This window comes from Pelmatolapia mariae, linkage group LG9, assembly GCF_036321145.2.
Source record: "Pelmatolapia mariae isolate MD_Pm_ZW linkage group LG9, Pm_UMD_F_2, whole genome shotgun sequence".
Classification (NCBI taxonomy): domain Eukaryota; kingdom Metazoa; phylum Chordata; class Actinopteri; order Cichliformes; family Cichlidae; genus Pelmatolapia; species Pelmatolapia mariae.
In genome coordinates, this window is record NC_086235.1 from 19,982,089 (window position 1) to 19,997,018 (window position 14,930).

Genomic DNA, 14,930 nt, shown 5'->3' on the forward strand with positions numbered 1-14,930 from the left:
CTGTGTAGGAAATGCTAAATTCATGAATTGAAATTATCTAGATCAAATATGATGTGATGTAAAGAGATACAAAAATACAACCAGGAGTGAGTTATTTCTTTGCAATATAATAATGATGTTAATAGTATCGTGTTCTGTAGATATTCATTTTGTTTCCTTTTTAAACATACTTTAAGGTGTTTCCAGTGTAGTAAAAATAAGTGCAGGATTTCGTTATTTTAATAAACTTGATATAATTTTGAGTATGATTTTTTTATTTGTATATAATATATACAATTAGAGTAATTTAGTGAAATTTGTTTGTGTTTAAATGTTTGGTAAAATATATCAAGTGAAAAAAGATTTTGACCATAAATTGATCTCGTTTACCAAAACAACCCCAAAAACATATTCAGGAAAATTGTACATGTATACAAATAATTCATTACTTAAACAATTAGTGCAGTGTACATAACAAAGTCATAATAACATAATTTTCATATGTAACACCTTATGTGCCTGGATGCTGTCAGTACAAACAATGACAGTAAGAACCATTATAATCACTTTGACCTTCAGATCGCTCTATTGACCCTTAAAGGAGAGATCAAATGTGACACAATATATGAACCTGTGACAACACACTACAATTGTAAGAATCATAGTTTATTTTTATAAGTTTATAAGTTATTTTGTCGAATCCTGACCAATAAATCATTAAGTTGACTTTGAAGACATTGGTGGATGTACGCCTCTTTTTAATGGACACAAATTTTTTATCAGAATTCATTCAAAACCTTCCGACCGATCATGTTTGCAGACCTACAGGCATAAACTTCTTGATGGAAATAATAACTATAGTGCTTATTCAAAATTTTAACTATTCAGATCAAAATTTAAAATATTTTAGCTATAAGGAAATGCATGGATATAATTATTTCTACTATATAAGTGATGTTTCTGGAGAAAACACAGTCACACTGCATTCAAGCGTTGCTTAAAAGCAAACAAACATTTAAAGGATTTATTATCTGAATGCTGTTGAAGTTTGCTGTCTCTGAAAATGATTTGTGCTTCTTGTTGCTTTGGTAGCTTGAATTTCTAAGGTGCATCAAACCAGCTGAACTTTCATGTGAATTGCATTTTAGGAAAGTTTTAAACAATAATAATGTCACCTCTCAGGAACTGAAACTAAGTGAAGGATGATGCATTTATGAGGCAAGCTGCTCACATTTGAAAAAAACACAACAGTATGGCTTCTGTTTGATTGTCGGTCCACAATTTAAATATAGAAGGATGTATAAATTAAAATAATGCAAAATCCTGTGATTTATAGAATCGTTAAAGCTGTTTTATCAGTGGAAAACAGAAAAAATGCACTATATTAGGATATATAGTTAGTGTTGGATCAGGTGACCATGAGTCCTCCCTTAGTTATGGTGCAATAGGTCTCGGCTGCTGGGCGACTCCCATGATGCACTGAGTGTTTCTTCTTCAGTCACCTGTTTCACTCGCTCTGTGTTAATACACATTTCTGCATTTAATTATTATTAAAATCTGGCTTTCGTTCACAGCGTGCCTTTGTTTGTTTTCCATCCCTCAACCTAACAGGTCGCGGCAGATGGCCGCCCCTCCCCGAGTCTGGTTTTTCCTTTCCATTGCTCATAGCAACTGTTGTTGTGATTTGGCTCTAAATAAATAAAATTCTATTGAATTCAATAATAAATGATTAAGATGAGCAAATGTTTAAATTTAGCACCAACAGTCACACGTAAAACGTTTAAAAAAAAATTGACAGTGAGGCAACAATACACTGGAAAAGTTACGCAACGCTGGTGAAACCTGTAATGTTAGGAGTGAAGATGTGGAGGAATTCACTACTCTGTGAAAGACTGTGTGTGCACAGAGCAATGTAAAATGTTTCTCAACATGAAATTACAAAGAACTGGGGAGTTTCATATAAAAAAAACAAGTAAGCACAGACTTTCAGTATTGAGCAAAAAGCAAAACTGAAAGTAAGATCTACATTAGAAACAAGTTTGAAATCACTGCACGACGTGTTGCAGGAACACCTCTGAAAACAACTATCATTGAACACAGCTCGTCTCTGAGCCCACATATTCAGGTTAACACTGAAACATAAAACCTCTCTCTCTCTCTATATATATATATCCATATATATATACCCAGCGGTGCCACTTTCTCAGGGTCAAATTAAAATGGATTTGATGACCTTGCCTAATTTTTGCAAAACCAGATTGCAACAAGCTGATTGTGTAGTTGCGCTGCCACTCTGGCCCAGACCTGCTATTGAAAACAACAATTAACTCATTACAGTGAGTAAAACCCACACTATAATCAGATTTTTTTTTTTTTTTTGCTGTAAATCAACAAGCAAAGAAATCCTCAGAAGCTTCAGAGGACCATATAGTCAATCATATATTTTTTCTAAAGTTTATTATTTTTATTTATTATTTATATTCTTTTCAGATTTTAAGAAATATCTTACAATGTCTTGTGTCAAAAAAAGGCAACCTTTACAAATGTTCAACGTTTATGCTTGCTAATTATTCATGTTGAGATTTATGTGCCAACTTTTTGATTTTTAAAAAATGTGTAGATGTTATTACAAAATATCTAAAATATTTTATATTATAGTGAAAAAAATATTGCACCTTCATTTCATCTAGTGAATACAATTTTGATATGTTTAACCTCTTAAGACCTGAACTCTTCCACGGCATGCATTTCCAATTTCTCTTTGATATTTGGGCTGATTGGGACCTGATGAATGAACTAGAACTAGATTTTTTTTAACCTAATTTTTGTTTCTAAGAAAAATGAGAGCCACATATGAGGATATTTGTTTAAATTTTCGATAGAACAGTAGCAGTATAATGTCCTCGTAAGTGGATATCAGGCCCTTGTAGAGCAAAATTGAGTATTTTGGTCTAAATAACCCAAAATGTGATGTCCACATATGTGGACGCCAGGTCCTAGGAGGTTAAAGGGGAAATGAGTCTGTTTGCTCATTTCTCTCGCTTGCAGATGGCTCAAATTGCAGCAGATCACTCCTGTTTTAACTCGGCCGCACTGGCTGCTTGTGAAGTTTTGAATAGATTTTAAACAATAGATTAGCTCCACGATACTGATCTTTTAACTCAGTATTTCGCCTCCAGGTCACTGAGGTCATCATTCCAATGACTTCCCTCACTGCCCTCACGTAAAAGCTAAAGGCGACCTTTGAGGTTATTGCCCTTGGGCTCTGAAACAGCGTACCTTCCCACAGAAGAAGCTGTTCAGCTGACAACGTAAAATCACCTCTAAATACCTCACTATTTTTAGATTTTTAGGAATTTTGGTCTCTCTTGGTTTGGTTGAGCTCACTATAATTTTTTTCTGTTACAGTGACAGTTTTTTTTTTATCATTGGTAAAAAAATTTTTAGTGTTTTTATTAAAATTTTCTGACTAATTTTTTTTCACTTATGATCTTTACTATGTTCTCTGTTTACGTGTACGTGTATGTTCCTGTTCAAATAAAACTGACTTCAAGTGATTAAGCTAACATTTACTGAACTGTTAATTATTCGTGTCAACCACTAATGTGAAGCCAGTTTAAATGGGGAAATCCTGAGCAATGTATAAATTCTCAGTAATTTACAAATGTTAATATCTTAAGCTGAGGTATTTGTAGCTCACATACCTCAGCACAACAAGTACAGACTTCACCTCCACAGATTCAAGCTCTCCTGTTTGTGCCTCACTTTCAGTACACTGCAGGTGATCATCTGGCTGCACACAAACAGCCTAAATAGTGAAGAAGCGTTACTTAAATACGCAGAAAAATATAATAAGGGTGCGTTTAGTTTCAAAATTCTACTATAAAAGCTTTTTAAAACACTAGTTGTTATTACAGAATTACATTTTTAAGACCAAGCCACTGGGCTGAAAACTGAAGTTTCCTCACATACCCACTGGAGGCTGGCTCCACAGGTGAGTGAATCCCTGTAGACTCCCATGTCTAAATGGCCAGTTTTGCAGCAGAAATAAACAAACCTGGACTTTGTGTGCAGGGGTGATTTCTTTTTTCTTTTTATAAAACAGCTACCTTATAAAAGGATGCCCCCTCCTTTTTTTTAAGACATTAACTCTCCTCCCGCTTGTAAACGATCACTTCCACTTTGTTCACTGATGCTCTGCCTGTTTATGGATGTGTCACTGCCCCCCTCCTCTCATCTCTCTGTCTCTGTCTGTATCCTTGTCGTCATCTTTTTCTGTCTGCCCTGAGCTCCTCCCTGTCTTCGGTTCCTCTCTGCTCACTGATTGCTCTTCCTCTTGGCATCGAGATAGTGTGCGAGTTACACAAGCGACCCACCCTGTGCATGACACCAAGGGCCTGACACACACATGCTATGCGAATGCACACAGACACCCACACCTACAGTACCATACCACCCAGCTAATACTCCCACGCCTCTCAGGAAACACTTTCTGACTCAAAGTCGCCCTCACACACACACAAACACACACACACACATAGAATTAGTTAGATGGATGCGTGAACATGAACATGGTTAGATACAGAAAATGAACACATATAAATTTCTATATATGCACGCAGACACACCACATTCACACAGTGTGTGCTTGCAAACAGGGTGAGCAGCGGCTGCTTGGGTATATGAATGGACTGCTTCGAGTTGTGTATCAGAGGGGTCATCTGCTGCCTTTTCTTCCTTTCCTGTTATGTTGCTTAAAATACACTTTTACTGCTGTCCCTGTGTGTTCCTGTCTTAGCCCCCAACCCCCCAAAATAACCGTGGCGCATGTAAACGAATACACAAATATAAGCAAGGTTTAATGCAAAAAAACACAAACAACTGATATAACACTTCAGTACAGCTTAAGAGAGTCATACAGAGTCAAATATTGTCATATGTAAGTTAGTTGTATAAAATTATTAAATATTAGATTCATATATTACTCATAGAACATCTGTATACAAGCAATTAATCACATTAGCAGACACCCGTAGAATAGGATACACAAACACACACACACACACACACAATTGTGCGCAAGCACACACACTGTCGCCCTCTTTACGCTCACATGCACAAATGGACTTTATTCAAACACTTATGCTACTCATTCTCATAAAATGGCTTGTAGTATCACGCATACACTTAGATTTTAATTAACTTCCGATACAAAGACAACAGGGCTGTTATACTGACACCATATGACACATAAATGAGACATTTTGATATGGGATGATAGTGACCGACACAGGATCGTCTCTGGCCTTCTCAGACTTCCTACATGGTAGGTATCTGCAGACACTTAGTCTGTTAATAGAGAACTGAAGGAATCCCATAGTGAACAGCACAAAGCATGTCCTCTCTCCTTTTTTGCCCGTCCAAAGTAAGCACACTGATCTTCTACTGGTGGTTTAAAAAATCGCAACAGAAACTCACAGCTTTTTTTCTTTTTCTCTTTTGGATGTCAAAATCAGATCGGGGCTTGGGACAGGCAGGCACGGTTCATGCACCCATTTTAGTACCACTCTAGGACACAAAAAACAAGCAAAGCAGCTCCAGAAATGTGGCTGTGGATGGGTGGAATTGCACTTTTTCTGGCTCAAATGTCTGTGAAATATAAAAAGCATCAAACTACAGGACAGCCTGGTGTAGCGGGGAGACTTAAACTGGAAAAAGGAAGGAAATAAATAATCAGTGAAGCAGGTGTCCTTATATCCTTAGTGTTGTGGCGTATATAACTCCTGGTTTTTTGTATCTCCTGGTCATCACTGCTCAGCAGTGTTCCAAGTCACTTTACTCATTTTCCAGTATACCGAGCTTGCGATTGTCACTATGGATCACTGATGATGTCACTGAGGGTTTTGGCTGCTGTCGAGAGGCACCGATGAGTGTGTGGAGGTGGCGGTGATGTAGGGGGAGGGCTCCAGGGTGGGAGGTGATGGGGAGTTTTTCTTTTGTAGAGGTGAAGGATGCTGGGTTGTGGTGCAGGTCAGGGCTGGTGATGGAAGGGGGTTTAGAGGTATGTGTAGGGGGCAGACGAGTTGGGGAAGGGGTGTGGGGGTGCTCTCAAGAATAGATCAAGCTCTTGAGGAAGCGGGCCGTGCCACGTTTGAAGACGAAGGGACAATCACGCCGCTGGGAAGCGTCTCGAGTCGGAGAGGAAGCCAAACAACGAGAGGAAAAGCGCTCTGATTTTTGCGCAGGAAGCCCAATGCACCTCCTGCTCGGGCCAGATAAGAGCGCTGCAGTTCCCAGGGCCAGACCCAGCAGTGGACCCAGGACCCAGGCGAGAGGCCCCCCGTCAGCCTGGCCCAGCCTGGTCCACTGTCCCTGGGCCTCCTCCAGCACGGCGTCAGGCTTGTGGTGGTGCAGCCGGGCTGCAAAGAACAAGGGGCCCAGTGAGGATCCAACCAAAAGTACCAGTCCAAAGAAATACAATCAGCACAGACACTGAAGCTGAACCAGAACAGAGCTTTACAAAGCCAGTTAAGAAGCCAAATGTAATCTGCAGTGTAATTACTGTGCAAACATGCTTGACTCATTTTTTAGGTCTACAAAACTTCTGCTGTTCCACTTTGTTGGGAAATACAGCCTTTTTGTTTATTTTATGCCTCTTTGTTTATGTAATTACAATACTGCTACAAATCACATTACATTAATGGAATAAAAATGGCTTAAAGTCTAATTATTCATCTAAGTGATGATTAAAAACTGGGCTTTGCCAAATTCCTCACATGTGCAGATTGCATCTGACATCTTACTGTGAAACAAGACAAAGGTGCTGTCACACATACAATAAACGGCATGAACAAAAGAGCTTACTTCACTTGACCTGGATTTACTCTGACACTGAAGATTGCATACTTTGGCGCTGCCAGGTGGCCTGAGACAATCCTAATGTACATTATGTAGATAACTTTTGGCATTTGGATGAGATTGATTGGCATGGCGCCTTGTGAGAGTGCCAGGGTTAAGGGTCAAGTACAGTTGTGATGTCAGTGTGTCTCAGGGGGCAAAAGAGCGTGGGCAGCTGCTGTGGTGCTCTCAGGTAATACTTAACCTTTCTGACTTGTTCGTAAGGAACACAATACGTGTTTGACCTCCGAGAGCAGCTCAATCAATGTTTCTGCCAAAATGCCTGCTTGGATACTGGCGTGTGTTTAAGGCTGACTGTCCCTTCGCTTCATCGGGCTGGGCCATTTCTCATGAGAACTTTGTATATTGAGTGTGTGTCAGATATAAGAAAAAGCATCACAGGATGCAGTGTGCAATCACAATAATAAACAGGCCTCTCACCCTGCCTCCTGGACAGGAAATTCATTAAATCATAGCGTTTGATTTGGAAACCAACAAATCGTGACTGAGAGCACGGAACTGGCTGCTATTGAAGTGTGTTTTTTTTCTCTGTCCTTTCAAGTCTGAGATACAACGTGTACTGTGTCTGTGAATGTACCAGGCACACACACACACACACACACACACACATAGGATGCAGATTTGTATGAACTTAAACAAACATATGGAAAGGACACATGGACAGTAAGAGAACAAAAATATGAGAAAGAGCTGCACAATCAAACAAACATGCAAACACTGGCCCGATGAAATACACACACACACACACACACACAAACACACACACATTTTCACACATTCCCGCACATGAAAGGCCCCCAAAGGCATCTGTTCTGGTTACAAGAAGGAAACGCTGTCTGAACACACGCAGAAATAGACAAAACATGTCTCGTTTTACAACAAAAAGAAAAATCACACACACACACACACTCCAATGAGTAACATAAAAGAAACATCATTATTTATTCTATGTGCACATGAAATGTTATAATGTTATTAATATTTTTAACCTTGCGGCCAAAAAGGTAAAAAAAAAAAAAAGCCTTTTTTTTTTTACATTTTTGCAGGTTAATTATGCACAGTATGTGAAGTAAATTTAAAAATTTCTGAGGTGCCAAATTTTACTATAATAAAAGCACTTGAAGCTCTGTATAGCTGTATGATTTTTAAATTTTGCTTGTATTGTTCTTCTGGTTAATTATGTGCATACTAGGAAACCAACTACCTTTATTTAAGAATTTATAAAGTATAGAAAATTATACATTTTAATGGATTTTATAAATTAGTTTAGTGCTTTAGTGCTTAGTGCTGGTAAGGTTGTGATGTTCTGGGTACTTACAGGCCTTTAGACGGACAGGGATGCCAAAGCCACTGGATGTGTGGAGGAGGGACTCCGTGGGATGTGCAGCGCAGGGCTTGTCTGCTCCCCCGTGGTACGGAGCCCGGGTCCTGCAGCAACACCGCTTTCTCCCCTATTTTTGGACTCACTGCAAGACGAGATGATGCCGAGATAAACATGATAAAAAAAAGTGAGAAGGTTTAATGTTTCTGAGGACAGGACTGTTAGACCTGAAGAAGTATTTTTGTTGTTGTTGTTTCTCACCGTTAACCACAAGTGTGAGTGTGAGATTCTGGTAGAGTCTGTGTTCCTGGTTTCGTACGAGGACCGTGTACTTCCCAGCATCCTCTTCTGCAACATCCCGGATAACCAGGGAATTCCCACTCATGTGGTATCTGGAGCATTGCTCTGCTGCAACCTTGCCATCCTTCAGCCTGCCAGGAAAAAAAAATAGACCTCTGAGTAAAGTGGAGAGGAGGGATGTTTCCGAAAAGCTTCAGGTAGGGTCTGAAGGATGAAACAAAGTTGCAGGGAAGGAAATAACTTGGAATACTTAAAGTGCTGATGAGTCATATTTTACTGGGAAGTCATTCCAATCTCTTTCCAAGAAATTAAGAAGTGAGCTGAGATAAGCTTCCAGGTTAAAGGAGGTAAAGCTTAAATAAATAAAACACTCGAGAGGTATGAACACTAAAGAAGAAGCTCTGAAGTCACAAATTTTGTTAGGTGGACTTAAACTCTGAGGATACAGGAGTATTTCTGATCACTTACCAAATGACTTTTGGGGCCGGGAACGCTCGCAGTTTGGGAGAGATTTTATAAGATTTCTCTCCTGCTTGCACCGTCATCACCAGTCCGTTTCTGGGTTTCAGGTTGATAAATGGTCGGTCTGAAAATGAGGAAAAAATGTGCATTAAAAAAGCTGACGTCAAAGTTTGGAAACCGCTGTGACGTTCTGGAGCCTGTGATAAAGTATGCGCTGGTCACAGAAACTTAAAAAAATTAAGCAAGCATGACTGGAATGAGTAATCCTAGCACATGACTGCCGGTGAATTTCCTGAATGTCGGGATGGGTCAGTGAAGGAAACTCACCATAGACAATAACATTGACTTGTTTGTGCTGGCTTTGATCACCACTGGTGACGCGGCACGTGTAGCGGCCTCGGTCTGAACGCTGGAGCTTCGGGATGGTCAGAATACTGTAGAACAACATTTCTGTTTGATGTTTCACGAGCCTTTTGAAAGTTGAGCCGGCATTGATTCTCTGCAGGATAACACGGCAGAAGACCCATGAGATTAACACTGAAGGGTAATCTTTTGATTGTGCAAGGGGAAAGAGTTATGCACTTGTTATAAATCAGTAATAATGGCATTAATTACACCCCTAATTTGCACAGGCAGTGCTTTTGTGTTACTTACATACCTTCCACTTATTTTACTCTGAAAAATAAATATCAGTATACATCTTATACTCAAGTTTACTTGAGTATAAGATGTAGCATGCTTGGCTGATAGACCAAGTGAGGCAGAAAGGTGATTCTTCCCTATCAAAGGTCATCTGTCGTCTAAACTTGTGCTTCTTTCATCTCCAAAGACTGTAAAGTAGCTCTGACCTTTCCAGGGTAGTCCCATGTAAAGTTGACTCTGGTGTTCAACTCTGCAGTGGCAGAGCAGTTCAAGACCAGTCGCTGTCCCTTTAAGGCCCGTGTATGTTCACTGCTGTTCAGACGCACATCTTTGATTTTATTCACTGAGACAAAAAAAGTAGAATATCAGGGATTTTGCACAAAAACCATTGATGCACACATATATGTAAACACGTGATTTAAATAGTGGTGCAGAAAGAGCTTGCTGACCTATTCTGTGTACAAAATATCTGCGTGACTGGTGTCGGACTTTGTCCCCAGTGGTCTGGCAGAAGAAGAGGCCGATGTAAAAGAAGGTGGGAGATCTGATTGTGAAGCCTCGCCTGCTGTTCCAGATAATGTTCCTCTGGTCTGGACTCAAGCTGCGGCTGTGGTACTGTGAAAGAGGCAAGGAGAAAACAACACCCATCACACGTCTGACTGCACCACAGTCTACAGCACAGAAGCGATGACACAGTTTAACCACACTGAACAAACAATTGTCATGGCTCAAGATACAAGTCATGGTGATTAACTTTGAAATGTGAACACATGATACGTTACAAATGTGGAAAGAACCTAGTTGTACCTATGAGTAAAATAACTGTAATTTGTGACTATTTGTCCTTTGCAACAGTGACTTTGCTTCTTTTTTTTTTTTGCTTTGAGGCAGAGGCATCTGCCTGCTCCAGAAAACAAGTATGAATTCAGATTATGTATTAGATGTGAAACAGTTTTGTGTTAAATCAAGCTGAAGATAGACATCAAATAATGTATTCATACAGCTGATAATGGGACATGATAAAAAGCTCCTGAACAGTTACCAGTGGGATGAAAATGTTGAAAATCAACCTTTACTTTAAAACTTTAGTCCAAGTCAAGCCTCATTTTGGACGTTTCTCTCAAAGCAATGTTTTTAAAAACAAAAGTAGAGGTGCCGGGATCATGTTGGTTCTGCGGTTAGCGCCGTTGATTCACAGCAAGTGGATCCATGCTGTGAGGAGTTTGCATGTTCTCCTTGAGCCCCAGCAGGTTTTGGGTAGCTCCAGTTTCTTCATGCTGTGGTCATGCTGCCAGGCAATCACGCAGCAACAACCAAAAGTTTGCTGAACAACAAGAAATTCATGCACTTGATGTCATTTGAGCTTTTGTTTTCACTTCAATGGACAGATCATCCTCGGGCTTGGGGGAGATAAGTCCTCTGGGATGCTGTGCAGCTTCTTTCAGATAAAGACCTCCAGAAGAATGAGGCTGCCTACAATCCCACAGTGTTTGTTTTATGATTCTTGCCTACCTTGTATAACTGAACAACCTTGTTGTTTTCTTGGAAGTCGCTACAAGGAAATGTTTACTAGAGTTTCTGTGACATGGTGGAAGCCTCCCACCCTCTCCCGAGGGAACAGGTAGAGCCCTCCTCCACCAGCATCACACACAAACAGTTTCCCCCTCTCGTGCACCCCTGATGTGAACTGGTTGATATCCCCCTCCCAGAGTGATGTGACCCCCCCCCCCCCGAGACAGCACTGAGCTCTTCCTTCTCCTGTCCCAGGCCTTTAAAATAGATACTTCCTCACTTCTTCCTCTTCTGAACTCAATGACACCCAGCCCGTGAGCTCTAGCACCCTGTGTGCCATTCTTACTCCAATGCCTATGCTGAGAATCGGTGAAAATGAAGAAAAAAGTGGAGGGAAAAGGGGAGGAGCAAAAGAGTCTGGCAGGATATGAAAAACGTGACTCCAGTCCATCTCCTCGCATCCTGTTACTACAGGATATAGACATTTTGACTGGAACCCCTGGTCGACCCCGTGATCCCGCACCTCCCGGTCACTTTCACGGCTAGAGCGAGAGAGCAGAACCTCCTGCGCATTGTTCTTCTCGAGAAGGGTCATACTAGACAAGCAGGCAAAGTGCAAAGTCCTTCCAGGAAAAAAACACTCCAGTGACAGCGAGTGGGTTCCAGGTTACAACCAGAAACCGGAGGGGAAGAGGAGGGATATCAAGGAAGAAGAGGACAGCTATTTTTAGAATAATTACCTTAGCTGATCCAAGCACTGAGATGGAGGCAGGAAGAATGTGGATGTGACATGCACGGCTTAGTTTGTCCAATTTTTTGGACTTCCTGTGATCTAAATCACAAGAATCTAAAATTCCTTCATATTTCTCATGTTCTTTTGTTAACGTGTCAGTGCTTTGGGTGTGCTGGTCCAAACAGAGAATATCTAAAGAACTATTTCTTACTTTGGCATTAAAGTCTGCTTCAGCCACTGACCTCCACAAATGCAGATGGAGGGAAATTAAAGGGCTTAACAAAGAGTGGATGGATGAACATGAAATTTGCATGATGAAAGATGTAGTTGACTTAAAAAAAGATAAATCCATGCTGCTGCTGCTGGCCTAATTTTACACACTTTCTTTACTGTAATTGCAGTACTAAACTGCTGAGTTTGCCTTTACTCTTCAATGTATTCTTTCTGTTTTGTGCATCCAAAAGCAGAATAACCAACACTTACTTAGCCTTCTTTCACTGTCTCGACCTGAGCCAGTACTGTATGTTTTATAACTTGTTGACTGTAGATATCATTTTCCAATAGTGACGCACAAACCGTCATTTTAATGACGAATGCTCCTGATTAAAGAGAATAGACTCTACTTTGATCTATTGGGGCCAACAGTAGCTACCTCTGCTTCCTCCACCAGGCTGTCCAGCTGTTTAAAGCATCAGTTGGAGGAAGTTGGCAGCCAGTGTTCCTACTACAAGATGTAGAGGGTGAGATGTGGGAAGTGGTGCTGGCCAGTGGCCAGTGGGGCACTCCAGACCCCATGTCCTGTCTCCAGAGGTAAAAACAGTGCCAACAGTGGTTCCCAGTAAAAATCCTCAAAAACAGGTAGAGCTTGTTAAAGACATGAGCAGGGAATCACGTTTGATTAACCCGCAAATAGTTTCGCTTTGCACTTTTACTCTGTCTGCTCTCCCCCTCACTCAGCACTCGAGCGCCAACACTCACAAACATATCCGCACACACTTTCACACATATCCGCAGACGGACACAAACAAACGGACACACACGCCACAGTGCAATGGCTGCCAAGATAAGAACAATGTGGCGAATGATCTGGACAGGGAGACATGAGTGAACACTGTATCGCGTGCATATGTGAGGCCTGATGGAAAAAACTGGGCAAAGCAACGATGATGTGCAGAGAGCGGAACGTGAGCGATTGAGCGAAGAAGTACAAAGTGTGACACGAGTGCCCAAACACAATCAGAACATGGATCGTGATGCAGAGCAGGTCTCCGCACCCATGCACAGTGCATTAAATTTAAAAGGTGTTCAGTCACTTGATAGATAAAACACATCTCCTGCACAAACCTTTACTAGTTCTGTGGTGACGTTGGGGCTGGTGACCCGGCAGGGGATGACCAGTGGCTCCTTTTCCTTCATGTACAACACGTCTGGGCTCATATTTGCACCCTCCACGAATAGCTGCTGGCTGTCTGAAACCCAAACACTGCGGTCAGGGATACATATTGTACAATATTAAGTGTGTAAAATAAATGCATGAATAAAGAGTCTTTCTTACAGATATATGATATGTTAAAAAAATATTGGGGGAGTTAAGGTTAAAATTATGCATTAGCAGAGTGGCTCCTTTGTGGCTACCTGTCTGTTAAATCTAGCAGAAAATCTGGACCTTTTGCTCCTGGTTTTGTTCTTGACTGGCTAGCATTCACTTCATATTGCATTCTGGTCCCATTAATGATGCATGTATAAAGTGAAAGACAGGCCCGTAAATAAATTTCCAAACAAGCAGTTGCATCACTCCTCTTGCTGTTTCCACATTTTTAGATCCCTTTCATCATTTTGGGCCAACTTTTAAAGTCATGCACACATATAGAAACTGCCTCTTTGCACAAGACACACCCACACACACAAACACACTTCCAATATCAGTCTCAACAACAACAAACAAAAGCAAACAGACACACTCCTAAACATTCACTGAATACCCATTCAGCAAATGACTGTCTGTAGTCAACGATAAACACTCAGATTGTTTGGAGGCAATCAAACGGCTTCTCTGTGTTTTCTCCTCTCGGCTCGACTACTGTAAAAGCGCTGTGCCATTCAAAGGTGTGGGTGTTGCTCGCTGTATTGTTTGTGACCATAGGGTGTTATTCAAGGAAAGCAAATCTCTGAACATTCAAACAAAAGTACCCCAAGGACTAGTAGACTGGAGGCTTCCTTCTTCTGCTTTGATTCCTAATAGAGAAGTCGGGGAGGGAGGCAAATGTCTGAGCAGAGCCGCAGGCCAAGTCTGACTCTTAATGGACATGGTGACCTGAGCGATTGATGGCTCCCGAGGGTCCTGTTGGCTAAACAGTAATGTGCCCTGTGACCCTGGCTTCCAGCCCAACTCTGCCTCATAATTGCGCAGACTGAGCAGCGTCACCTTCCAGGACAGGGAGGAGCTGGCTGGGCAGACATCATGCCTCCTCTGCCCCTGGATACCACTGAGCTACTGCCCTTCATCTTATCCTTCTCAGCTCTTCACACACACACACACACACACAAACACACACACTTCCACACACTACCCTGCCGCCACCTTGTAGAGACACAGCGACATTCCCTCCCAGCACACCCCCTTCGAGCCCTTCCCCTCCTTCCCATAGCACAGGATGCTTCAAGCAAGGCTGAGCAGAGCAGATAAGGCTGATGCCCTGGGAAACTCTGCCCGGGCCTGAGCCTTTCAGCAGCTGGGCTATTCCTGGCCTCGAAGTAGCACGTAAACGAAAGTAAAAAAAAAAGAAAAAAAAAGAAGAAGAATTTATATATAGACAAAAAGGAGGTAGGCCAGGGATGAGAAAAGGGGGAGGCAGGGGAGGAGGGCAGTGAAACTGTGCCAGAGTCATCTAGAAGGATGTGTTGTTAGGACAAACAGTGTTTAGATATAATTGGCTCACTGGCATTGGTCTGTATTTAGCGCCCACTGCATCCTGTTTAACCTGACATTACAAACAATACACATGGCAGGGTGAATGAGTGAAGGGCTTCTCAATGAGTGGGCTAAAAACAGCTATTTAAAAA

The 14,930-nt window shown here is 41.4% G+C and overlaps 1 protein-coding gene across 2 annotated transcripts in view; it reads right to left on the reverse strand.

Moving 5' to 3' along the window:
- The window catches only part of flt1 (fms related receptor tyrosine kinase 1), a 40,267-nt gene that overhangs the window by 21,279 nt on the left and 4,058 nt on the right, over window positions 1–14,930 (reverse strand). Inside the window, exons 4-11 of one of the 2 annotated variants that reach the window (XM_063483685.1) lie at window positions 13,212–13,336; window positions 10,072–10,237; window positions 9,829–9,965; window positions 9,308–9,479; window positions 8,987–9,104; window positions 8,480–8,649; window positions 8,216–8,363; window positions 4,839–6,398 (exon numbers count right to left, since the gene is read on the reverse strand). In XM_063483685.1, coding sequence (XP_063339755.1) covers window positions 6,374–6,398; window positions 8,216–8,363; window positions 8,480–8,649; window positions 8,987–9,104; window positions 9,308–9,479; window positions 9,829–9,965; window positions 10,072–10,237; window positions 13,212–13,336 — 1,061 coding nt within the window. In that variant the 3' untranslated portion in view covers window positions 4,839–6,373. Of the gene's footprint in view, window positions 1–4,838; window positions 6,399–8,215; window positions 8,364–8,479; window positions 8,650–8,986; window positions 9,105–9,307; window positions 9,480–9,828; window positions 9,966–10,071; window positions 10,238–13,211; window positions 13,337–14,930 lie in introns of those variants that run through there. The other variant, XM_063483686.1, reaches the window with a different exon arrangement.